The sequence below is a fragment of the Pyxicephalus adspersus genome, chromosome 1, assembly GCF_032062135.1.
Source record: "Pyxicephalus adspersus chromosome 1, UCB_Pads_2.0, whole genome shotgun sequence".
NCBI lineage: Eukaryota > Metazoa > Chordata > Amphibia > Anura > Pyxicephalidae > Pyxicephalus > Pyxicephalus adspersus.
Genome location: NC_092858.1, coordinates 143,312,778 through 143,340,200, shown reverse-complemented (window position 1 = coordinate 143,340,200; position 27,423 = coordinate 143,312,778). Strand labels below are relative to the sequence as shown.

Below are 27,423 nucleotides of genomic sequence, written 5' to 3'. Positions count from 1 at the left end.
ACATCTTGTAATGGTGAACGCCTTTTAAGATAGATGTGGGCTATATAAAAAAAAAAGAAAATACTTTTGTTTTTTTAATATGAAAATGCTGAAGAAAAATCAGATCCATAAACTGGTGTGGTTTACTGTAATAAAATAGATTTTTCACTTCCTCCCATTCATGCGAGAATTAGTAAATGCAGCAGACTTTTTGGCCACAATAGTATGTGAGAGTGTATTCGGCTATTACTTTTCTGCCTTTTGTTGGGTGCATAGTTTAAAGGGGAATGGCTTTACAATACAATAAATGGAAACACTTGATGCTTTCTATCTCTTCTGACAGGCCTGTCTGGTGTTGGAAGACAGATGTTTAGTTTCTTCTATTTAAAAAAAAAAAAAAAAAAAAAAAAAAAAGGAAATGAGACGTGGAGGCTTTGCCCTTGTTTGTCCATTGTTTGCTTTCATTTCCTGTTCTGGTGGCCTTAGTTTGCTTGCTATGAAAGGCATCCGTTTACTTCCTGCCAATTTACCAAATATCCCAAAAATTGTAAATGCGTTGCCTCCCTTTTTCTTGATGCAGATATAGTTATGTGGTGTTTATTATGTTAATTTATAGTGTGGGATTTTAAGGCGAAAGATCAGGTTGTGTTTTTATGTCGGTGTAATCACATCTCCGTACAACACGCACATATACTGGCCCGTACAGTGAGGTTTAATGAAAATGCTTGTTGCAGTGTAATTGAGCCCTGGACGGTCATTTCTCCATTATTGTGGTGAACTATATGTTCCTTTTTTTAATTCGGAAGAAAATAAATAGCTAACCTAGCACTGTGTTACACGCTGACAGTTGTCATGTTTCTCTGAATACACAGCTATGCGGGGGTAGAAATTAATTATCCAAGGATGCTTTCTGAGTCACGCTTTATCAAGGTAATAAATACTGTCTTCTGTTAGAGGTCTGTATAAATGTAAAAAGAAATAGACCTAAATGGGATCAATATAACTTCAGCAATTCTTCTCTTGTTTTTGGATTATAAGCTTGGCAGAGTATAAAGAGGGTGTGTTGGGTTTATTTGATCTTGAAGTAAAGTTACCAACAGGAATAAAGTGCAAATATGGAGCTTCCCAAGTTGTGTATGACTAGAATTGGGACAATGGGGATAAATATGAAAGATCATGCGGCAGGGATGGGTTACATCTGAATTGGGACACCTTCTCCTCTTAGATGAATAACATCCCTCTCCTATACTTAATGGGAGTGGGGCTCTGCTAACCACTAACATTCACTAGGACTAAAGCAAGGGGGTTATCTATCTGAGAAGAGATGGTGTTCTCCATATGTTGTAGCTCAGTGAAAAGGAGGGCCAGTTTGCCACTTGCCATCTCCTTTTCAGATATCTTAGTATGCACAATATTGGTCTCCCCCAGCCACTTTTAGCTTGGCGCACCAGCCAGCACTTTTCAGTAGCAACCACCTGGCTATTTTAGGGTGGTTACTGATGAGTTGGGTCATAATACAGGGGACTGCCACCCACCTATATAATTCCATCCTATCCAGTTTAAAAACATTTCTTGGTTCAACACTGCACGGTCGCTCTGTGGTATTGCAGTGCTAAGATACCCGGTGTGAATCTTGACCAGCATACTATCTGCATGGAGTTTGCATATTTTCCTAGAGGCCCTGGCCAACCTAATGGCCCTGGCCAACTCCTAAAAACTTTCTAATGGAAAGCTTTTGACTCTGCAGAATCCTCCAAAAACATAAACCATCAGTCCTGGATTCATCGGTCCTTTAAGGGAAAGATACTCAAAGTGATTATTTCTGGGCCAAGTGATCACAGCGGGCTAGACATTTGTTATTTGGGAGTGGAAAGTGTAATGCTTGGGTGTATGCTTCACCTACAGCACTTCAAGCAGAACTAAATCTGCCCAACTTGCCTATCTGCGTTCCAATGCAGGGCAATGCCATCTTTCTTCTCTTCTTTCTCCTACAGATGATCTTGAGATGACTTAACACCCGCATGAGCATTCATTCATTCATTTATCCCAATGCATAATAATGATAATGGTATATTTGTTCATAATAGTGCATTATTAATATTAATAAACTGGATTTATATAGTACCAACATATTATGCAGCACGCTGTATATTAAATAGGGGCTGCAATTGACAGATACAGACAGTGTACACAGGGAGACAAGAGAACCCTACCTACTAGATTGTAAGCTCTTCAGGGCAGGGTTCTCTCCTCCTGTATCACTGTCTGTATTAGTCTGTCATTTGCAATCCCTATTTAATGTACAGCGCTGCGTAATATGTTGGCGCTATATAAATCCTGTTTAATATTAATAATAACCCTGCCCAGAAGAGCTTACAATCACATATAAAGGAAGTCAGATTTGCCTGGTTTTGCTAGATTGTAAGCTTTTGTGGGCAGGGTTCTCTCCTCCTCCAATATCTGTCATTTGCAACCCCTATTTAATGTACAGCACTGTGTAATATGTTGGTGCTATATAAATCCAGTTTATTAATAATAATAATGCACAGCTCAGTATTAATGCCAATATTAAAGCTGGTGCGATCAGACAGGCAGGACATTGCAGAATGGACATTGCATGCCCCTTTCTGCAATATTTAACCTGCCTTTTACAACACAGCTGAGGTTGTGGTGATCTTAAGAGGTGATCTGATCTGTAACATCTTGTAATCTTTAATGACCAAGTCAAAGCACAACTTGCTCCAGAAGTTAATGAATGTCTAGGCTCCATAAAGTTTATTTTTTTGCTTTGTAATTATAACTCAGTGAGGATTTTATACAGTAACTGACACCACACTGCCTAATAATATGCTAAGACAAACATCTGTCCTAATTGCATTTATTAAAATAATGTGCTTGTTCCTGCCTTACATACAAATTCAACTTAAGTACAAACCTACAGTCCCTATCCTGTATGTAACCCGGGGACTTGCTGTATTCTGCATGTAATGTACAATGCAGGTCACAGATTTTCTTGCAGTTTGTTCCATTATCACCCCTTGTACACCAATGATAATAAACGGGGCCTCTGATTATTCAGCACAATGTATATCCAGCCTGAGCAATTTGCAGCGATTAGTTACTATAAAGGGTTCCAACTATTTTTATTTATTGTGGCTGAGCAGCCATTGTCGAACTACAAGTCCCAGCACTTCCAGGCAGGGTTTATTTGCACAGCAGCAGAGACAGAACCCATTAGAGGAATTGGCTTCTCTCGTGAAATAAAAGCTTCCATTCCCTGTTCCCGTCTCCTCAGGACGGTCTGGCAGGCACACGAAGAGTTAATCCCCCCTCCCCCTCGGTGTGTATGTGCTGTGACAGTGCGTGTTGTGTTTCCACGTTACACTGCGCTAGACGCCACGCCCCCTCCTCTCCCGCCACTCTGATTCCTGGATGTCTTTCAGGCCTGACCCGCCCCATTATCACGCGAGTGCGCGCTCCCGAGAATGGGAGGCGAGGAGTGGACTGCAGCGCGTGCGCGATCTCCGCCCAAGTCCACGTGCGAGTAGAGCACATGGCTACTCCGAGCCCGTGACGTCTTCAGGCTCCGAGCCCCGCCCTGTGAGTCTGAGAGTTTCTCTGGTGCGAGGAGGGGGGAGGGGGATTCGGCGCGAGCGGCTGCATGAGATCCGCAGCGCGTGCTGCTGTGTTTGAGGTCAGTGTGTAGGCGGGGCTACTCATTCTCTCTGCTTTGGCATAGATGTAGTGCTGCCACCTAGAGGATGAACAAGGATCTGGAAGCTGTAATACTATTCTGATGTCATGTGTGCAAATAAAATGAGATTTAATTATTATTAAACTATAATCACAAACGTTTTAATATAAGATTCACATGGTGCTAAGTAAACCTCTTCTGGTAGTACACACAGGAAGGATTACCACCTGGCCTATTTCTACCATAGTCTTCTGTATTTTCCTGAAAAGGAGGCAGCTTTACATATTACAATAAAGTTGATGATGGTAATATTTAAAAAAAACGTATAAAAAAGTATAACTATGCTTAGACTGAATTGGTAGAGGTGATTGTATTTCCCTTTTCACTGATTTTCATTCTGGCATTGTTATAGAGCCATCTGTTTCAGTTTGTTTTTTTTTAGAATTGAATTGTTTTTTTTTTAAAGACTACTTTTTGTGCCTCTCCACTGTGCATATTGGATCTCAATCACAGACACATCAATAGCAACCTGGCCTCATGTAATAAATGTATTGGGGTCATGGTGTAGCTGTAGTCAGGTGAGCCGCCATTATGGGCCCAGCCTGTTTAGGAAGATGTCATATATGACATTTCCAGCAATCCGTGTGCTGTGGTGGTGCTGCTATGTTGTTCCTTGGCTGATGCAGATATGTAACACCTCTGATGTGTTCCGGGGTATGCTTTAGAAGCATTTTCTGTGTAAACCCCTAACAGAAATGTATATTTTTTTAAAGTAAAAATGATCAGCTTAGTGAAGTAAGAAAAGTGCTGCATCCCAATCTTGTTTGTTGCAGTTGCTCTTCTGGACTGATGTTCATGTAGTTTTGGTTACAGCTGCTCTAGGTAGGCTGGGTACGTACGTGCAATTATTGTCGTTCGAAAGGATCTTTGACGATCCTTTCCAATAACAAAAGACTGCATGATGCATGAAAAAGTGCTGTACATACAATGAAGAGGGTAGGGGGGAGAACAACAGAACGGCACCCCACTGTGCTCTCTCCACTTTACTTTCATTGCATTTGTTCTTCGTTCGTCATCCATGAGTCCTCCAAGACTGTTGTCAAAACAACTGACGAAGAGCGCTGTACACATGCCATATTCTCGTATGATATCAGCCCTGAGCCGATTATTGGATGAGAATCGTCTGACTTTTGTACGTAGCCTTATTAATATTATTATTTTTATTCCTATTAATAAACAGGATTTATAAAGCACCAACATATTAAGCAGTGCTGTACATTCAATAAGGTTTGCAAATGACAGACGAATACAGACAATGACACAGGAGGGAGATGACCCTGCCCTGAAGAGCTTACAATCTAAGAGGTGAGGGAAGTAACACACAGTAGTAAGAGAGATATGAAATGATGGGAAGTAGTGACCGTTTCAAAAGACAGGAGATGATGGGTAGGCAAGTTTGAAAAAAAAAAAAAGCCTTACTTGTTGCTGTAGTCACGGAGTAAGGTGGCTTCTTGCCATAATATTCAAGCAGGTATTTGGTTGCACAGTATGGCACACTTGCAATATTCTAGTGTGGCCCCGTACTGCAATGCAGAGTCCACATCCCACTTTCATTTTTTCCTGGTCTGGTTATTTTGTCTTCCTGGTCCGCTAAAAACCACTAAATATGTAATTCCTGTATACATGCGTTGGAGTTACGATATCCCGACACCTGGCTACATTCTTTATATGCATATCATAGAAGTATACTGTTGTACACGGTGTATGTGAAGATTACACAAAATAAAAGCTTACTAGCAGTAAAGGCAGAATAAGCTTTGCATATCTCTACATCCTAGCATTTTTTGAATACATGAAATATTGTTTTAGTTGACTTGTGGCATTCATCTTTCACTAGTTCTGGTTCTAGTAACTTAAAGATGGAATGGTTGCCATGAATTTCAGCTTTTACATTGTCCATAAAGAATACTGGAACTGTTTAGAAATACAGGTTTCTCCACTGGTGACCTTGTCTTGTGAAAAGCCTAGTTACTTGGCTATCATGCTGATCAAATGACAATACAATGGAGAATGTTAAAGGATTTTTTTTACTAGCTACATGCTTGCTCTGGGTCGGAGTCTTAATATGTTTAGATCCATGTCACTAAGGCTGCATACACATGTGCAATAATTCACGATCCTTTCCAACAATAAATGACTGCACGATACATGAACAAGTGCTGTACATACAGTACTGTTCTGCTCTATGGAGAGGGGAACAACGGAATGGCGCCCCCCCCCCCCCCCCCCCCCCCCCCCCCCCCCCCCCCCCCCCCCTCCTTCACTTTTATTATGATCGTCTGTCTCCCGGGGATCTGCTAGGACCATTGTTCGGAGGACGATAGCTGTAATCACGCCAGCTACTCATGCAATATCACCCCTTAGACGAATATTGGACAAGAATCATCTGACGTGTGTATGTAGCCTAACATTTTACACGTGGGTGTTCAGTGGCAGCCCACATGTATATTCGTTAGATCTCCTTTACAGAGTATTAAAACTCAAAAACAAAACTTTAACTATATTGCTGCCTATCATTTATTGGATGGGGAGGCTGCATTTGCTTTCTTTGGGGCTTGGGGTAGTCCTGTAGATCAGCTGGGAAGGCTGATTAAACTGCAGTATTCCTTTTCTTTGAACTGAAATAGCGATTCTGGTTAAATTAACTGGTATATGTATACAGTACTTGCTGCAAATGCAGCCACCACATCTACGGACGAGTAATCTGTAATATATTATGTTTTAGCTCCTTGGTTTAGATATTCTTCAGGCCTTAAAGTTTACATCCTGCAATATACACCAAATATTGCAGTCCAAACAGGAATCTTTTTGGTATGGATTGAGAAATTGAGGCAAACACCTTTTTTCAATTATTTATTTTTTACTCTTATTTTCCTATAGGCATTTATGAGTAGATCTCACAGTGAGTGTTGTGAAATCCCAGTTTGTTTGTTTTTTCCTTCTTACATAGATGGGATTCCTCTGATAACTGTTAAAGTGCAGCAGCGGCTGTGTATCTGAATGTGTGTGGTCTGCAGTGTTGCAGCATGTGCCATGGAAGTTGGCGTTCAGCTTTCTGTTTACTAGTAGAAAATCCGATCCCAGTGTAATATGGCGTCAGAGTTCTGTTTGCATAAACAGTAAAAAGTTTCATTGCACGCGTGGGTGGCTGTATTAAATATCTGGTGATCTGCCAGGCCTCTTCTTCTCTCCTTACACCACAGAGTCTTCGGAATGATCAGGCACAGGAAGACTTCGAACTTTTTATTACAGTAGGGGGAAATAAATAATAAATCTGGAACTCTCATTACCCACCTGATATAGCTTACATGTCAGAAATATTCAAGGTCTCTTTTTTTTCTAGTGCGGGGTGTCAACCAAAACCTTTAGCCTGTCACCGCTATTTAAAAATCTTCTAATCTACAGATTTAGGATTGCTTTTGTCAATCCACAGGTCAGAGAAAACACAAATGGCTATTGAGTTTCAGTCAGATCCACAGAATGGAACCATTTATACAATTAGCATGTCATAAGTTTGACAGTCAATAAATTGTTGGTGCCATTGTGATGGATAAAGCCTCCCAGAACCGTAATCACTTGAATGAATCTCACTAGCTAGGACATAGGCAGGATATGCTTTAGATATATGTAATAACTTTGGATATTCTTTAATGCAAAAGTTTATTCAGCTAAAAATTCACTTCCCCTGGCTCCTTTTTCCTCCTTATTAAAAGATCACCCTACCTCATGCAGATCACTCTAGGTAAGTCCTGCATGTTATGCTGAGCTTCCATGATTGAAAGGACTTAAAATTCAATGAATGGAAGAGGTAGGTATGGGACAATTGAGGGACACGCTCAAACTGGAAGCTTTTATTAGCAGTTTTAGCACTCAAAACCACTTGCTTTTTTTTGGTCATACTAGGATGACATAACTCCTTTCCTGGCACCCGGGGTTCCTTCATCCTGGTCACACGCAAGGGAAGCGGGATTGCTGGGATTCCCTGGCATCCACTGCTGATATTGCCCATGTGCAGCTCAGTTTTGTTGCCAGAAACCCAGAGCAATCAGGCAGATAAGACAGATTGTTGCAGATGGGACATCACCTGTCCCTTTCTGCAGTAATGACCTGCCTGATCATTAGAATTTAAATGTGGAACTTTGATTACGCTTTAGGACCAGACTGTGATTGCTTGATACTATCTAATGAGTAATCATGTTTATGTACTGTATAAGGCTTTTATAGCTCTGTTTTTTAGTTAGAAGAAGTAAACTTTTTAATTTTTAAAACTGCATGCACACGTTCAATATTTGTCATTGCCAAGGATCTTTCACTATCCTTTTCAATGACAAAAGACTGAACAAGCAATGTACATTCAGCGCCGTTCTGCTCTATGGAGAAGGGGAGAATGACACACCCCGGTGCGCTCTCATCCCTTCACTTCCCCTGCGATCATTTGTTTGTGGATTTGCAAAGACGGATCCGTGAACCACAGGGTACACACGCCAGTTTCTCGTCCGATATTCCAATTAGTCCAATAGTCCGAATATCAAACGAGTAATATCTCATGTGTGTACGTAGCCTAACATGCCCATTCCTCTTCTGTAGTCGGGGTTGGTCTGAGGTGTGTACTGGTTTCAGAACCAATCCATTGGCATTGCTATCGGTGACCATCCAGTGTTTACATATACTTTTCAGCCTAAGGTAGCACTGTAGGATGGCTGTGATAACCTGCTGTTTCTCAGTGGTTTTGCTCAGAGCTGCACTGCACAGATCATGTGCCTTGTGTTTACAGACAGCATGATGTTCTATTGATTGTATGTGATCAGCACATTGGGCAGGGAATAATTGGGTCACTGCAGTTACAACAGAGAGTTCCTGCAGTTAAATATTTTCCTTTTTTGCTGTCTCCATTTTATTGTTTATTACAAGGGAAGAGATTTTTTTTTTATAGGCTGTTTTAGGCTTTTATAGTTACAAGACATTTTTTTGTTTTTTGATTTTTAGTTTGGAAACTGTATCCCTTCTCTATTTGCTGCTCTACCCAGCACTACACCTGGCTTTGGACTATGGAACTTTGCCTATCAACACACCTTTCCACTGTTCTGCAGATTCTCACTTTGATTTCCTAACTAGCAAAACCATGCTACTGCCTTGACTTCCAGGAGCCTGCCCATAGACAATGTGTGTAGGAAGCTGCCCTTCATTGGGCGTTTCTGAATCTGAAGGTAGTGACCCCATAGCAAATGTCTCGGGATGAATTTTACAAGCCAGGGTATAATACCACAGGGAGCAATGAAAGCTGTTTCTTACAACAAGAATTGTGGGAGTTGCAACAATGTCTTGTTGGACCCTTTAACAGAGTCTAACAATTAATTGATAATCTTTAGCTCTTCCAAACTGAGAAAGAAAAAATGTTTTACATTACAGCAGCATTATTTTTCTTCTATTCATTAGAGCGTAACCTTTATAATATTTTCCTGCTTTGATTGTTCAGTTTGTGTCCTTGTAGGGTAAAACATTGCAGAGACATGGTTTTATAGTACCCAGTCCATGACGGAAAAAAGAGGGCATTGCTGTAACCGTATACTACAATAGGTAGTACACAAAAGCTCTCCCTGGCTGCAAGTGGCCTAGTTATACATCTCAAAGCCAAGATCTATTCTCATTTAACTGGCAAGGCTGTAGTCATCTCTATTGAACGATACCAAAGCAGCATGTAGTGTTTAGTAATTCAGCGTCCTGTTTCATTTCACCTTGTACAAAATATTCAGTTTCAGAAAAAAAACAGAGTCTTCCAGCTTCTACCAAATAAAATAAAATAAAATGTTCTAGGTGGTAGTTACGAGCTTTTATGAATTTCCCCACTCCAATAGTATAAACATTTTAATATATTGTAGGAAAATAATAGAATCCACACTCTCCACCATCAGACAAACTTGACCTTTATTGATCTGTTGACACTCCATCATGAGAACATTCCAACAGGTAAATCATTCTTCAAATTGATGGTCCATTCATACAAACAATGCACTTTCTTGTTTTGAAAAGCATGGTCAGCTTGTGCAATATTTTTGTCTTATGTTGGCGTGTGTAAGGATTAATAAAGCTCAAATGATGGCAAGCTTTCTTCTGCTGTATACACGGTATATACCTCCATGGGGAAAAAAAGACTTTATAGTTCTCTGAACATGTGCAGTGTTTATTCCTTCTGTTTTCTGGCTAATTTTAACCCAGTATATTCACCTGTCAAAGTCTGAGCATATATAATCAGTCAGTCTGGCCTGTATCTGTTTTTTAAACTAAAGCTAGGTACACACTTCCAATGGTTCTCGCCCGATATCAGCCCTGAGTGTGTCTGGAGTGTGTACAGCGCACGTTGTTCATCATCGGAACGACCGTCCTGGCGGGTCCACGGATGATGAACAACGAACGATCTTAATTTAAGGGAAGGAGGGGAGCGCGCAGCGGGGTGCTGCTCTGTCGCTCACCCCTCTTCATCATGCAGTGCTTAAGTCATTTGAAAGGATCCTGAAAGATCCTTTCCAACGATTATAATTGGAAGTGTGTACACAGCTTTAGTGAGTACAGACATGGACATGAAGGTTCTCAGGTGATAAATAGGTGCACTTACCTTACAGGTAAGATTTATCTTGAGTTGGTAAGTATACTCTGAGTAAGGAGCAGCAGTTTTTAGCACCACAAGTGTGGTAAAAGTGCTGCTATTCCAGGCACAGGAGTGTAGCTATCGGTCTTTAATGTAGGCCATCTCAAGTCAGGGAGCTCACAGTATTTGTTCAGATGCTTAGCAACGGAATGATTAATCCGCCGGCTGACTTTGGCACTTTTATTTTTTCCCTGAAGCACTACATTGTTTTTAAAATCAATTGCACAGGTAACTGTAAAATTTGCTTTAATTTGCAGCTCAACTGTCTTCCATACCAATAATAGTGGTTGTGCTGCTGATCGGCCCCCCACATTAATTAGAAGTCAAATGTTAATTTCTCCCATGCAATACTTGCACACATGCTTGGCACATTTTGTACAATATTGTCCTAATATATTGTATTGTCTCATGAATGCTGTTCCTGTTTTTCTAGAATGCAAACAATGTCCTTTTTCAACCAGAGATCTCCTTAAAAGATATCTAAATCCAGGGACAAAACCGTTTCAGTTTACCAGTCCTCGGATGCAATATTTGTGTTTTGTTTCCTTGTCAGTTCTTTTTTTTTTTTTTTTTTTTTTTTTTTTTTTTTTTTTTTTTTTTTTTTTTACATGTGACTCAAGATTGACCCAGTACTGTCATAAAGCAGGGAGAATTCTCAGCCCTGTGTAAGCTCCATGTTATCACTTGAAGCTTATAAAGCGCTTTCTGTCTAGTGGGTTGTGTAATGGAATGAAGGTGTGCTTCTAGGGAAGGGGGAAGTTAAACCTTCACAGGCCAAGCACGGGTTCACTTTAGTCCATTGTGTTGAATCACAGATTCATCAGCTGTGACCTACTCTGTGACACAGATAAACCTTTGTACTTCCCCTCTTCTTTTGACTTGCTACAATGTTGCATTTAGAGTAATCACTGGTGTAGAAGTCACCTGTTGAGATCTCTAGGATTGTATTCAATAAAATATATACTTTGCTGCATATTATATTACATGTTTGCATTGTATTCATGCAGACTTGAATAGTTACTGAATAGTGAAATGTAAAGCTACGTACACACGTCAGATTTTTATCGCCCGATAATCGGCATCGGCCAATTATCGGGCGAAAATCTGCCGTGTGTACAGTCGGTGTCGTCCATCGTCCGGACGACCGACCTGCCGGATCCACGGACGATGGACGACAGCCGATCGTAATGAAAGTGAAGGGGAGAGCGCGCAGCAGGGTGCCGCTCCGTCGCTCTCCCCCTCCCCTCTCCACAGCACCGTTCATGCATCGTGCACTCCCTTGTCGTTGGAAAGGATCGTGAAAGATCCTTTCCAACGACAAAAATTGGCAGTGTGTACGCAGCTTAAGATTGCATTATTTTTCATCTGCCATCATTCTGTATTTCCCAGGAATTAAATCTGGTTTGTGTGAGCATGGTATCATTTTCTTTTGGCTGTAGTGGTGGCACAACAGTTAAATGGCGGATATTTTGTCACTTCCATTGCCATCAAAGCTTAGAATGGAAACCCCTCCAATAATGTTACCTTCTCCATTCATTCACAAAAATCTGACCGACAGTACAGTTCATCTTGTATCTTATAATACATAATCAATGCGACTGATTTGCAGAACAGAACATGTTGCTATATCATTTGGTACCAGCGTGGACCCCTGTAGTAATCCCTCTCCTAAGGCTCTTTTTAAATATATACACATGATCTTATGACCTGATGTTAGAATTTATTCTAGGGCCATGGCTTCCTCTTCAAGCAAACAAACAGGTGTAAAGGAAAAAACAAACTCAACCATTGTAAAAAAAAAAAGTCATGTGGTATACAACACGCACAGCATGCCTACAGCTTTTCATCACCATCATCATTTGTTTTGATTGAATGTTTTTTTATCTTTGCGGCATTTCAAATCACGTGACCCATAATGGGTACTTTTGCACTTTTTTGGTTGTTCAGGGAGCCATTTTTGTGTTCTTGTTTGCACCATCACTAATGACGGCTTTTATTATTTATAAAGGAACTTGCCAGTTTAGGACTGCTTTAAAGTGGTTCTGTATCACAAACTAATTCCATTTTATGAAAGAGATTGAAAATCAAGCTGATAGAATAAAATAGGTTCATAACATTTCCAACTGTGCTTGCAAAACCGCAAACCTTAAACACATTTTCTATCCAATTTGTTTGTGTGTTATGTAAGTAAGCATTGCAAGCAAAAGTGGAACGATGGTTGATTCTAGGGGGTTACCAGGCTATGACATTAGTTGTTTTTTGGAAAATATTATTCCCCTGCTATGAGACTTTAGTTTATAATATCTTTTGTTTCTAAAACACTGACATATTTGGTCAGAAATATTATTAAATCCTCTTTTTATAAACTAGCCAAATATGACTGTTTTGTCATTTTGGTTTATTTGTCATTTGGTTTACCTGAAGGTCTCTCCATAGCTTGTCTAGGGAAGAAGGGTCCTTTTATTTTCCTGCAATGATGGTCCAAGGAAACCCAAACTGATGCACTATCTGTAAGAAATAAGTCAGCCGAGGCAGTTTCCAAGGCGATATCTCGTTTCTGTCTCCCTGGAAACACGCTGGGATTCCTCCAATGGAATATATAATACAACTTCATGGTCTCTATAGACGCATTGTGAGGATTTACATTTCTGCACACAAAGTCGTTAGCTGAAAACAAGAAGCAATTGATAGCACAGATATTTCTCTAGGTCTGGAATATCAGTATTTTGTTTACTTTTTGCACATACGAGTGAACATGAAGGTGTCAATTTATCAACTATACAAATACAGCTTTGCTTTAGTTCTGTTTATTAAAATATAAGAGGAGTGAATTATCCTGCATATTAGGAAAACCTGATGATTTTTTTTTTTAACAAATCAACAAATCGCTACTTTTCCCATTTCCAAAATTTTCCAACGTGACTTGTGATCTGTAGAGGACTAGCCCATTTACAGATTCACATACCCTCAGGAGCGTTGTCTTGGTGTCACCTTTGATTCTGCCCTCTCCTCCCCCCCATATTCAGAACATTTCCAGGTCCTGTCACCTGTCCAACATCTCCAAAATCCGCCCCTACCTGTCCCCATAGACCACCAAACTCCTTGTACATGCTCTTATCATCTCTCGTCTGGGCTACTGTAACCTCCTCCTCTCTAGTATTCCACTAACCCGACTCTCTCCTCTACAATCTATTATGAATGCTGCAGCCAGACTCATCCATCCTTCCCTCCGCTCCTCTTCCGCTACATCTCTTTGTACTTCTCTTCATTGGCTTCCATTTCACCTTAGAATCAAAATCCAGCTCCTGTGCTTTGCCTTCAAATCCCTCCACAGTTCTTGTCCCACTTACATTTCTGACCTGGTAAAAAACAAAAACACCCCTAGCCACTCTCTTCGCTTCTGCAATAATCGACTAATGACTTCCTCACTCATAACCTCATCACACGCACGGATACAAGACTTTTCTAGAGCTGCCCCAACTCTCTTAAAGGTTTTCCTCGTCCCATTCTGTTCCTTCTCTCTGCTAATTGAAAAGAGTATTCAAAGCCCATCTTTTCAAACTTGCCTACCCCTCTTCTTTTGTCTCTTAAACCCTCACTACTCACCCACCAATCCATTTCCCCCTCCTATTGTGTGCTGCTTCCCCACCTGTTAGATTGTAATCTCTTCTGTGCAGCTTTCTCTCCTCCTTCTGTGTCACTGTCTGTATCTGTCTGTCATTTGCAACCCCTATTTAATGTACAGCCCTGTGTAATATGTTGGCGCTATATAAACACAGTTTAATATTATTAAACAATATTATGGCAACTACTGAAACTATCAGTAGTGAAATGTAGAGCTAGCATGACCATGACACACAAGGAGATGTTTGTGATACCTGTGCAGATGACCTGAATCTTGTAATAGGATGAATGTTTAAAGTGTAGAAGAGGTATTTTGAACCAATAAATGAAATGTGATGTTTTCCTTTAAAAAATGTTTTATATGTTATGAGCAGTAACCTTCATGTAAATGTAATTGATCAGTTTCTTAATTAAAATATTTCACTGCCATATAAAACGTACAAAGATAATTTTTACACCAGACATTTTGAAGCCAGACATATATTAGCAGTGAAAACGCCACATAGACAAGATGTATCTAGAGCAGACGCATGTGTCTGAGATGATGGGTTATTTTTACAGCTTTATGATGCAAGATTGTATAAGGCGATGGTTTGTCAGGTGTAGTTATGTTAATGGAATACTACTGAAATATCCTCTCCTCCATAAACACAGAGCCTAAAGCAGATTTCCTCTCCTCATTAATCATGCTGTTTGCTTTGGAGGGCAAAATCATATTTCACATTAAATATAGAAAAAAAATATGCTAAACCAGCTCATGAATGGGATAACTTTGCATTGCAGCATCCAGTTAAGCCTAAATCTTGCTGAGAAGAAGTCAACCTGGAATGTGGCTTTTAATAAGCATAAGGTGGACAAAACTTAAAGAACCCCCCCCCCTTTTTCCCCCTTACTTTATAGAGACGTGAGTCTGAGAGTAATACGGTAGTACAGTAAAAAGATGCTGGGAAGGGTTGCTAACACTTAGGTCCACAAAAATGTGTTTTGTCAAACCATAACAAAGCTTTGGGGCTTGGTGCATTCCTGTCATACCATTTATTTTTCTGTACTTGTTGGCTTTACGTATTCTAAGTGATGCCGTTTGGTACTATTTTGCAAATCATTTCTGTACCATTGACTTTATTGTGGATTTTTTGCCTTTGTGATCAGCCCTCGCCTGTCATTTTATTAATAGCTGAGATTATGATTTAAACAATTATTAATATAGTCCTTTGGGTCGCGTTCTGCAACAATCAGGTAGGGCATGAAATCATAACCACTGATTGGCAAACTTATTGAAACCATTGAACTAGCATGACAATCAAGCAACTACAGTGTTCTCCCCAGCCCCTTTTAGCCGGGCGCAGCATCCGGGACTTAGGTTGGTCACAATACAGGGGCTGCCACCCACCTACAACTTTTCCCAACCAGCCTAAAATAAATTTCTTGGTTGAACACTGAACAAGCATTTTCAGAAGGAGGATGTCTAGGTAGCAGCTTAAATATTTTAAGAGCAGGTAGTCCTCTTTCAAATTCCCACTTTGTCCTATGGCTAAATTTACGCATACAGTGAGGTCTCCCCTACACTGGAAAGAAAGCAACAAACCTTAACCTTATTTTTCATTGCCCCTGTAGCCAGCGTTCCCCACTGTTTCTGATCGCTCTGGAATCATCACCTTCTTCCTGAACAATGTTGGAGTTCTGTCCGTGCAGTGTATGCAATGTTACAGTGCAGACAGTACATTTAACATTAGCCCAGAGTAGCTTGCTGAAAGTTCAGCATACAGAAACCGGTAAAGACATGGAGTGACCTTAAATGCCATTGCATTGTGTTGTAATATGAAAGCATTTGCAAGTTATCAGACATGTACATTACATCATCATTGCAGTGTATAAATAATAAAAAAAAAAGTGTCTGACTTTGAAACGACCGAATTCAAAGCCTGGTATTGTACTCCTAGATAGTATCAAATTCTTGTGCAGTATTTTTTTATTCATTGATATAGAATTTTTCCTTTTTCATCTGTGTTTCATAGTAATTCATATTCTCATTCAGATGATGGTTTTGATATGTCTAAATTAAACTTGGGGTTAAAAACAGGGGGGGGGGGGGGGGGGGTGTAGTTGATGTGGGGGGGGGGGGGGGGGAGTGTGGGAGTGTGAGAACCAATGTCTGCTGAAAATGCTTTTGTTTATTTTTATTTTTTTTAAAAACCTTTTTTTTTATGTAAATAGAAACAAACCAGTATTGACTTATATGGTGCATAAATGTTCCTCTGCAGTCATTCCTGGATATAATACCTAATGGGTGATTATATTTGGAGACAGAATAAGTTATAGGATGATTGAGAACAGAAAAAAGGCTACAATGTGCTAACTTCTTTTTGGTAATTTTTTTTTTGAACTTCTGAACTTCCCAGATAGTTGTGGTTAATACCTTAGTTGTCGAAACATCAGAATGGTTTACATTATTTAACAGGTGAAGGTCATTTACCTCTATAACTAAAGGGGGGGGGGGGGGGTGTTTCATAGTAATTCATATTCTCATTCAGATGATGGTTTTGATATGTCTAAATTAAACTTGGGGTTAAAAACAGGGGGGGGGGGGGGGGGGGTTTACAAGATGGGGGGGGGGGGAGTTGACCACCTTCCTTCAAATAAAATCAGTAATTTTTAGGCCTCTTTTGCAGTGGATGAATACATTATAGTGCAGACTTTAGACACCTGTTTGCACGTGCTCTATAAAGCGTTCTGCTCCTTAAATGTTAGTAAACCTGATAGGGAGAAACAGAAGCTTCTTAAATATAATACCAGCACAGGTATACCTGCCTCTCCCTGCCTTGTACACACCATAAAAGCTGCACCTGGGGATGTGGAACAACAGGGCGTTTAAGGATGACATTTAAAGACTCCTCTTTACTGACATCTAATAATAAAGTGTATGGTCACGTAACAATCGGGTCCAAATAGGTTATAAAAACTTCAACTGGGATCCCCCACCTCCATGGTGGAGCTGGAAACTGTAAATTTAAATGACCAGTTTTGGGTTGACCAGCCCTTTAGGCCTTAATCTGTTGCAAGAACTTGCATAATCATTGTTTCTGTTTTATTTTCCCGAAGTTGTATTTTAACTTGTCCAAAAGGCGAACACGCTCCTTAACAGAAACAGATGAAATCACAAAATTGAACTATTGCATGGTTACCTATGACAAGTTGGAATTGAGAATAAAAGATTAACGATGACTGGTAAACATGTTGCAAAGTTGATTGCTTTACATTACCCTGTTCTCTGTAACACCACTGCATATATAGCCAGAAACAGCCTACAGTATTTGCACACATTATTGATAGCACCATGAAAGCTCATTCAGGCTCTATAAATAGCAGTGTGATTGTAGCCATTGTTTAATAAAACATGAATATTGATTGTTCTATAAAAAATGCATGTACAGATTTTCATTGATAATTTGGTGGAGGGTCGCCATGTTTTGATGCCATGGCAAGAACACTATTTTCACACATGTTCCTCTTATAAACATTTTCATGTTTCTCATAATAGTGATAATTGTACACAGGAGTTGGTAGTTCCCTTTGGATCATCGAGCAAAGCATAATTCAGAACAAAAGTAATCAGGCCTTTTATATGTTGGGTTAGGAGTATGTGGCAGGAGGCTGCTGTCCTGTAGCCTTTCAAAACGCAGCTGCATTAGCTTATGACATTGAAATCATAGGAAATAGAGTGGACTTTTGGGTTTGCGGTACTGCAAGATTTCTGGATATTATAAATTGCTTTACTGGTTTTGCATGTGACCAGGAGTTTTTCTTTTCTGTAGTTTGCTATGTGTTTCCCTTACAAATCACAACACTCCCTAAATTAAGTTTAGATTGCAATTCTTTTATTCTGGTTGTTTCTTGGAATGATTTACATTTTTTTGTGCTCTGAAACTTCTTTAAGGGAAAAAAAAAGAAATATTGGATTGTCTTTCTCTGTATATTCCTTGTTTTTTTTTTTTTTGTAGCATTTTCCACTTTTTAGTTGACTTCTCCTAAGCAAAGAAAAGAAAAGTGTCATACTTAATAAGCTTGGCTTGTGTATGGTATTGGAGACAGGGGGTCAGATAGATAATAAGTTGATTGCCAGATATTGCATGTTATAACAAGTTTATTAAATCCCCCCGGGTACAGACCAGATTACCCTAATTACTTTAGCAAAATATGGGTTACAAAACGTTGCAACGAGGAGCCCTCACGTGGCTGCAGGATTAGTATACCTCCAGCTAATAGGCAGCTTGGCGTGCTGCAGTGTTCGGAATGCAGACCGGCCCTGTGCCTTGTGTTGGTGAAACCCTTTTGATTTTATTAGCTTGCAAATTATTATAATAGGATATAAATGTTTAACTATATATATTAAACAGTATATGAATGTAAATGCTTTATTACCATACCATTATTTGATTACATTTTATTTATTAGAAGGTTTAAAGGTAATTGCTGTTGGTGCTTTAAGTAACCCTTTGGGGAAAAGCTAATGAAAACAACTAAAAAAGCTGTAGCAGATTGCATAAACCTCTACTCATAACTTTTCACAAAGGCTGCAACCAGAATCCAGCAGAGCACCTGTGCAAACATACATTTTTTTTTTTTTTTTTTTATTATAAGTTTGCAAAGACTTGCCACTGTCACCCCAACCTAATAGTGATCAGTTGCAGCTTTTCTAGTTGCAGCTTTTCTAGACTGTTCAGTTGCAGCTGCAATAGTTGCAGCTTTTCTAGACTGTTCAAATAAAAGTCCTTTGGGCCGCAAACCAGCTTTCAACAGCATCTTTGACGTCAGAAATGTCCTCAAAACATTGCCCCTTCAGGTGTTTCCTAAAATTTGGGAACAGATAATAGTCCGAAGGGGTCAGGTGAGTAGGGGGGATGGTGGACCAATAGGAAACCCAGGGTGTTCAATTTGGCAGCCACAACGTTGGACGTGTGTGCAGGTACATTGTCCTGCAATAAAAACCATCCCTTTGGTCAACTTTCTACTGCATTTCGTCTTAATTGCCTCCTTCAGCTGGTCCAGGAGGTTAGCATAATACTGTCCGGTGATACTAGAGCCCTGAGGTAGGTAGTTCACCAACAGAATACCGTCTTTGTCCCAGAAAACGGACGCCATGACTTTTTTGACTGATTTCTGGGTTCAGAAATTCTTCGGCCGTGAGACATGCAGTGGCGCCATTAATTTGACTGTTCCTTGGTTTCAGCATCATGGATGTGGAGCCAGGTATCTTCTTCAGTCACTAACCTAGCCAAAAAGACCTGTGAAGCTTCAAAATGGGCCAAAATGGCTTTGGATGCTTCAACACGTTCCTTCTTCTTATCACTGTTCAAACATTTCAGCACCCACTTCGCTGAAAGCTTGGGCATGTCTAGGATAGTGGTGATAACAAACCCAACACGCTCCCGTGAGATGTCAAGTACCTGGGCTTTTTTGCAGATATTCCCCGGTCCCCAATAATCGCAGGTTGCCGGGTCAGTTGAGGTTGGGGGGGGGGGCCCCACTGCGGTGCTCATCTTCCACGATAAAATGCCCAGTCTTGAAACGAGATATCCAGGTTTTGACAGTGGTGTAGGAAGGACACTTCTCCCCCAGTGTTTGTGACATCTCAGTGTGAATGTCCTTTGCTGACTTTCCCTGGAGAAACAAAAACTTCATGACATAATTACAACGACGTGAAACTTGCTTGTGCCTCTGCCATCACAGCTTCTCACTAAAAGAAAAAACAGTTTTAAGAATCGCAAAGACCTGATATTTGCACAGTTACATACTAAGATATTAGGCTGTCATATGCCCCACACTCATTTTTCTATTTCATCTGGAAGGGCGCAAAGCCAGGAACTTCTCAGCACCACCTCGTAAGCACCCAAAACCACAGTCCATTGATTTGCACAGTATCAGAAGTGTTCCCCACTAATTAAAAGCCATGTAAGCTGCTGGGAGAGACATGACCGAGGGCATTCAGGTTCTGTATAATCCTCCACATTGTACACTCCTGACTACAAGGTATAAATAATACTCCTTGCTACGATAGCCTGTTTGGTCATACATCATTTCCTTGTAAAATAAAAATGTATCAATATAATAGGGCACTAGCAGAGTTCTCCCCAGGCCCTTTTAGCTGGGTGCACCACCCGGCACTTTTCAGCACCCACCCGGCTGTTTTTGGGTGGTTACTAAAGAGTTTGGTCACAATACCCACCTACGATTTCTTCCCACCCGGCTTAAAAAAAAATTCGGGGTTGAGCACTGCACTAGGCTGTTGGAGACACCATACATATACGATTCAGGATACCAACTTGGAAATGGCATATCTTTTTAAACCAACATAATTCAGGGGCAACATCTTGTTTAATTGGACCATGCATAAGGGTCGGTGTTGAGAGCTGTGTTTGCTCTTTGAATAAGATCTCATGCAAAAAACTACTCCTATGTAGTTGCAAAAAGGTGACTCCTTCCCCAGCACTTTACTCAATACACTCCCTCAGAGGAGCTAACAATCTAATGTCCTTAACCTACTCTTAGTGTACCATTCCTTTTGCAGTATGTACCAGTATGTTTTTCGGATATGGTAGGAGACCAGCCCAATAACGGAAAATTTTCAAACTCCAGACAGATACTGCCCTGTTTGAGAGTTGAACCTGGGAATCCATTGCTGCAAGGCAACAGCCTGTACCAATTACTCCTATGATGGTGACTGATCATTACACACCTGCTCCATGTACAGGAAGTGTGCATATGAAATGTAAATGATTGTTGATCATTTTAAATCTAAATTTAAGGCAATTTGCTAAATACAAAGATACGATATTTATAATAGGATTTGTATTTGTATGTTCTTACTCTACATCCAGCTTTCTGACTCAAAACTGAATGTAATGCTCAAATCCCTCCTCTCACCCCATTCTGTCCCTTTAATCTGCATGTTTCTTGTCCATGCATCTGCATGCAGAATGCCCAATTGGCTCCCAGTTCTTCCCAATATCAGATCAAAGTACTTACACTAGTTTAATTCTAGAATCTTGTTTGTTAATGAACACATAGCTACATTTAATTTGTGTTTTATGTATGAATGCCTTTGCATTGGGATCAAAACAAAATTAGATTTTTTTTATTATTAAACGGTATTTATATAGCACCAACCTATTGCGCGGCGCTGTACATTACATCTGGTTTGCAAATGACAGACAGTGACACAGGAGCAGAGGACCCTTCCCCAAAGAGCTTACAATCTAGGAGGTGGGGATAGAACAGACAATAGGATGATCTGTCTGAACCCCTGCAAAGATAAAATTGACTTCCTATATCGGTGCAGAATTTATAGGACTTTGCTTTGAACCCCTCTCTCTTTCCTTTGGAATCTGGGGTCCCGAACAGCTATCCATTCTATTAAAATCTATTTTTAGTTTGTACCTGAACTATCCACATCCGATTATGACTAAAGCTACGTACACACTTCCAATTATTATTGTTGGAAAACGAACGACGAACGTTCATGCACGATATATATGAACGATCATATAGCACCGATCCTGCACATAGAGATAACGACACGATCGTTCGTAGATATTGTACACACAATAGATACGATCGTTTGAGCGATAGAGGAACTATGTGCACGACAGGAAAGTGAACGGACATTCGTTCATCATGCATGCTCTGAACATGGACGATCAACGAATGACCGTACACACGAACGATGTTCAACGATCGTCGTCCAATCCGATCCGTCGGTCCGGTCGTTCGTTTCCAGCGACTTTCCTCGTTCGTCGGCGTCGTTGGTTACTTTTTTACAAACGATTTTTTGCCCAATCGATCGTTCGTCGTTCGATTGGAACGATAAAAATTGGAAGTGTGTACGCACCTTTAGTATTACCATAAATTGTGTCTGATATGCACAAAGCCTTTGGTTTTGTTTCTGTAAATCACGGTCACTTGTCCAATCTGGGCAGATTATGTCTGTAATAGATTACAATCCCAGGGATCCTGTGTGTGTGCACATGCAATGTCCCCAGACAGACACACAGCATGCTGCTCTGAGCACATGGAGGAAAGCTGCTAGCAGGCTGTTTGTGTAAGCCTTAAATGGAATGCACACTGGCAGGGGGCGGATTTCAAACCTGGAACCAGGCCAGTTAATTTCCTGGCAAAAAAGAGAAGAAGGTGGAGGGAATAGTGGGGAGTTGTGAGGGGAAGTGTGACGTGTTTGCTGACACGTGTGTCTGACCCACTGAGGAGACAGGGAGGGGGAGGTTTTCTTAAAGGCGCTGCTCCGCCATGGCAAAAATGTGGAACTCTGTGGTTAGAAGCCTTACTTCAGCCTTGAACTTGAACTTTACTTCTTAGAATCCCTACCAAACAATGTTATGTCATTCCCAGAAACTATGTGCAGCATAACAGTTCTGAAATGAAACTCCAGATTTTATTTTAAATCTTAACTTGCTACATTTTGCACAGTTTGGTATTCTTTTGAAGACATTTTCTTATATCCATTTGAGAAGTTCCAAAACTTATGTGACCCTTGCTGGATGATTGTTGTCAGTTAGCATTGTGTAAAGTTCTGTGGAATACAAAATGTAGTAGGGTAGTAGTAGTGTAATGCCATAGGATGGCAATGCAGCTCTTCCATAGATATACAGCATGGTAAGAGTGTTTTCTCCTCTTCGTATAGTAACTGTTGTAATTATTATTATTATTATTATTATTATTAATAATAATATTAAACAGGATTTATTTAGTGCCAACATATTACGCAGCGCTGTACAATAAATTGGGATACTGACAGAAGAAGAACATGAAAACAAAGCCCGAAAAGGAATAAAATGAATGCAGCTGCTGCAGCTTTGGACTATTAGGTTGCAAAACAAGATTTTATTTTCCTTTAAAAACACTACTCTGTTGTGTCCACCACTGCCTTGGTTTTTAAAGAACCTGGGTGACTGCAGGTCAGGCACTACATGTAGCGTCACTCCCACAGACCCCACTTGGGTGACTTCCATACTGCTTATACAACAGATGAGGTTATATCCTTTTATACAGGCTGACCAAGAGTCACTTCTTCCACTGTTCAATCCAGTTATGATTAACCATTTGCCTGTAATATTTAATATTGTTATTGTTATTAATATTACTACACAATATTTATGGAGTGCCGACATATTACACAGCGCTGTACAAAGTCCATAGTCATGTCACTAGCTGTCCCTCAAGGGAGCTTACAATCTAATGTCCCTACCATAGTCATATCTCATTACCACAGTCCAAGGTCAATTTTAGGGGGGAAGCTAATTCACCTAACTTCTTGTTTTTGGAATGTGGGAGGAGAGCCCGCAAACTCCATGCAGATAGTGTCCTGGCTGAGATTCAAAACCTGGGACCTGGCACTGCAAAAGCCGGAGTGCTGACCACTGAGCTGCTGGGGGTTTTTTTTTTGCAGGACATGACTAGCATCCGTATAGTTGGAGCCAGTTCATTTGTCTATATACTAATGTAGCAGAAAGCTATGGCATGCCCATGAGCACTTCATGCCATTCTCTTAACACATATTTATTAGGTTAGTATAAGCTATATCATCAGCTTTTCTGGAATAAGAACAGAACGTTCAACGTGAATCCTCTCCAAGGTAAGCAAGCTCTGCATAGTCAGTGGAAACTGAAAAGCAATCTTTCCTTCTTTCTTAGAGTCTAAAACGGAAAGAAAAAGAATATGAGCACGAAATGGAACGCTTGGCAAGGGAGAAAATCGCCACACAGCAGCGATTAGCCGACTTGAAGAATGAACTCAGCCAGTGGATGGATGTGATGGAGATCGATCGAATTGTACGTCAAACTGTTCAGCCAGAGGACGACCAAGCCTCAACCTCCACAGCCTCAGGTAACTTTTTGGGTTTTAATATGATTGGTCTTTTGTCTTGTTTCATTTTAGGTTACAGAATAAAAGAGAATCAATTTTGTATGCATTGTTGTTTAAATAATATATAACTAATGCTGCCCCCTACAGTCTGTTCTTGATTATTACAGTTTGAGCTCTATAATTTTTTTCATGTTTGAGAAGGGATAGGTGGACCTTATGCTTTCACCATTGCCATGGTTTTTACAGTCTTTGGCTGAAAATGATCATTCAGGAGCTCTAGAATGGTGAAGACAATCATTAATGTTTTAAAAATTAAATAGGTTGCATTATGTAATTTTTGTATAACGTGTGTAAGCCCAAAAGCTGAAGTGCCCCTGAGATGCTTCTTATTTGCATGTTAAAGTATGTATAGTTAAAACTTTTAGCCAACACTAAAAGAAAAACATTTTGCCTAGAAATATGCCTTTAAATGGAAAGTTTTTGATATATATTTATTTTATAGTTGTGGTTGCCTAAACTTTGAACTTTTTTTCTACTTTTCAGAGGGGGAAGATAACATAGATGAAGACATGGATGACGACAGACCTGTAAATGCATTACCAAAACGTCAGAATCCTGAACTTCTCAAGATGGTACCGTCCAACGCAGCTTCCCACAATCACCATTCCACTGTACTGCCTCAACATGTCTCCATTCAGCAGAAACAAGTTCCCTCTCCCCACGCACAGACCCTCTCCAGCCAAGCACTGGTCCCGCCTCAGGCCATAGTGCCAGCACAGACTCATCTTGTGGCTGCTTCCACAGTGCAGTCAACTGTGATAGCCCACACAGCCACCACTCATGCGTCCGTTATTCAGACTCTAAACCATGTCATCCCAGGGCCTCAGACCAAGCACATTGCTCATATTGCACCTTCCACGTCAAGCCCTGTACAGCTAACCACTGCTGCTCAGCCAATTGGCCACATCACTGTGCACCCAGCTGCCATTAATCACATGACCCATCTTGGCCAGCAGCTACCCATTTACCCGCAGTCTGTTGCAGTCAGTCAGCCCATGGTGAGCCACATTGCTCACACCATCTCCCACCCACAAGTCAATGGAACCACAAACCTTGGCCAGCCTGCTGTCATGGCAAAGCCAGCTGTGGGAACCCAGGTGGTCCACCATCCCCAGTTAGTTGGGCAAACAGTCCTGAATCCGGTGACTATGGTAACTATGCCATCGTTCCCTGTCAGCACTTTAAAGCTAGCTTAATGCTCAACTAGAAAAATATTTTTTTTAAAAAAAGGAAACCGTCTTGTTCTATGTCACAGCCACAACTCCTATCCAGCGATGGGGACAGCCATTCTTTGACTCCTGAGGCAGGGGATCCATCTATAGTATCATACCAGGGACTTGCCTGGGAGTTGGGTGGTGGCAGCCTTACGTAATGGAAGGAAGCTTTGGTTGTGCTAGGTTACGGCCTCCCTGAAAGGTTCCCTTTAGTTACATAAATTAATTTATCCATTGGACAGTGAAAACTCCATACATTCCTACCAAGTCATTTTCCAAGGAAGAGCTGCGTAGTCACAAGGTGTTGATCTTCATTGGCTTTTGAAAAAGTGTCAGGCTTCATTGTATAGGCCTCTGTCTTACCACAAAGGGCCCAGTGCCCTGGATTTCAACCATGTTCATTGTCTCCGTGGCCGCTGCTCATAAAGACTTTTTTCATTTTGTCCTCTCTACCAGTAATCAGAGAACATTAAACAAGACTCTTAATTTCTATCAGCTACTTCACTTACATTTTTTTTAATCAATTTTTTATTGTGTTGTCTTTTTGTGTACCTTTGTAACATACAAATCAATGATCTCTTTCTAATATAAGAAATGGTTCTAAAGTAAGCATAATGTCGGTTTATAACTTCACTGAGGGGATAGCTGCAGGAAGTATACACTAATGGAATTAAAAAAAAGACTTTTAAAAAGAACAAAGTAAACAACGATAAAAAAATAATCCATTGTAATTTATTTTCCAGCCTCCAAGTCAAACTTGGGGAGGGAAATCAATTACTATCTTATTTATAAACATTTGGTATTTAAATTTCTGTTGGATTAGTGCCTTCTATTTAACACTTAAAATTAACTTTTTAAAAAGTATCGTCCACGACTAAAACTATGTTTCCGGCCCTTCTTAAGGCCTTTAAAGCCACACTTTAGGAATGATTACTATAGAAAACTGAAACCTAAGGTTTAAATTCAATTCAGCTTTTCTTCTTTATATCAACCATTTAGGATTCATAGTTGCTGAATGTTTCATTTTCTGATTTTTGTTTGCTAAATATTTTTTTTATTTTAAGGGACGGGTTTAAAGCTAGCTCAGACAAAAAGCAGGGTACTTCTCATATCAACAAATAGGTTTTCATTAAAAAAAAAGTAGACCTGTGAATTGTTGATTTGTGTAATGCCATTGGGATTTATCTGCTAACATGTTGGTAGAAGCATTAAAGTGCACTTACCCATGTCGGTCAGTCAGCTTGTTAGTGTAACCATGCCAAGCAGCACTCAGTCCTGACTGCTTCTTTGGGTTTTTGTACTAGTGTTACTAAAGAACAGTGCTTTCCCTTTGAGCCGGTTTTCATAACTTGGAATGTCAATGTTCTGTTGCTTTTTTCCTGATTGATTTTGCAGTAGAAATGTATTGTAAAATACAGCAATGTATTAGGATGTTTACAGCTAGTAACTAGCATGGGAAGCAAAAGCAAAATACATTTTTATTACAAAATGGTTTAAATTTACTGTTTTTGATTTTATTATTTTTCTCCAATAATGTAACAATTTACCAAGTAGAATGTCAAAATTGTTAAATTTTGTCCTAATAATTATATATGGTATATGTTGTCCTATACACAGTACAGTGACATCCATTTGTGGAAGCAGATTTGTGCTCACAATAGTGGAGTCAATAACATGAGGCTGAAATCTTTTAGGCATCCTTTAGACTTTGCACTCATTCAGGTTGATCACTGTTGTTCCAGTGTCCTCTGTCCACGTTTTACTTTTCTCTTACCATTGTTGGTTAATTGTAGAGTCAATGTCCCATAACTGAAAAAAGTAAATGGCTTGGCTGTTGGGATATTGGTGATTACCTGGAATGGTCTCAGTGCTACATTGTTATTCCTAACACATGGAACAATGAATGAATGTCTTCCATCAGTAACAGGTGCAATTCATGTGATTCACAGCTACATTTACATCACACAGAAAGAGATTGCTACACCAATCGGCCTACAAAAAAGTTTTAATTTTATGACAGTCTTGTTTAGCCAGATTGTCCTAAAAAAAAAACAGAAACGGCAACATTGATGAGGTATCTTACCATATGGCACTTTGTCACTGTTCTGTTTTCTGAGCTATTGAATAAGCCCAATTTGTTTTGTCTCACAGTCTGCTCAAAACGACTGTCTGTATTTTACCAGCATATTATGTATTGAAAATACCTAAAAGACATTTTTTTTACCTCAATCACACTGTACATAGGTGTGATATGCATTAGCAGTAATCCTCCA

At 40.1% G+C, this 27,423-nt stretch overlaps 1 protein-coding gene across 2 annotated transcripts in view; it reads left to right on the top strand.

Annotated features, from left to right (window-relative positions):
• MNT (MAX network transcriptional repressor) overlaps positions 1-25,641 on the top strand; it is a 51,484-nt gene extending 25,843 nt beyond the window's left edge. For both annotated transcript variants that reach the window (XM_072429820.1, XM_072429813.1), the window contains 2 exons: positions 23,705-23,897; positions 24,420-25,641. In XM_072429820.1, the coding sequence (XP_072285921.1) occupies positions 23,705-23,897; positions 24,420-25,132 (906 nt within the window). In that variant the 3' untranslated portion in view covers positions 25,133-25,641. The remainder of the gene's footprint in view (positions 1-23,704; positions 23,898-24,419) is intronic.
• Positions 25,642-27,423: the final 1,782 nt, after the last annotated feature.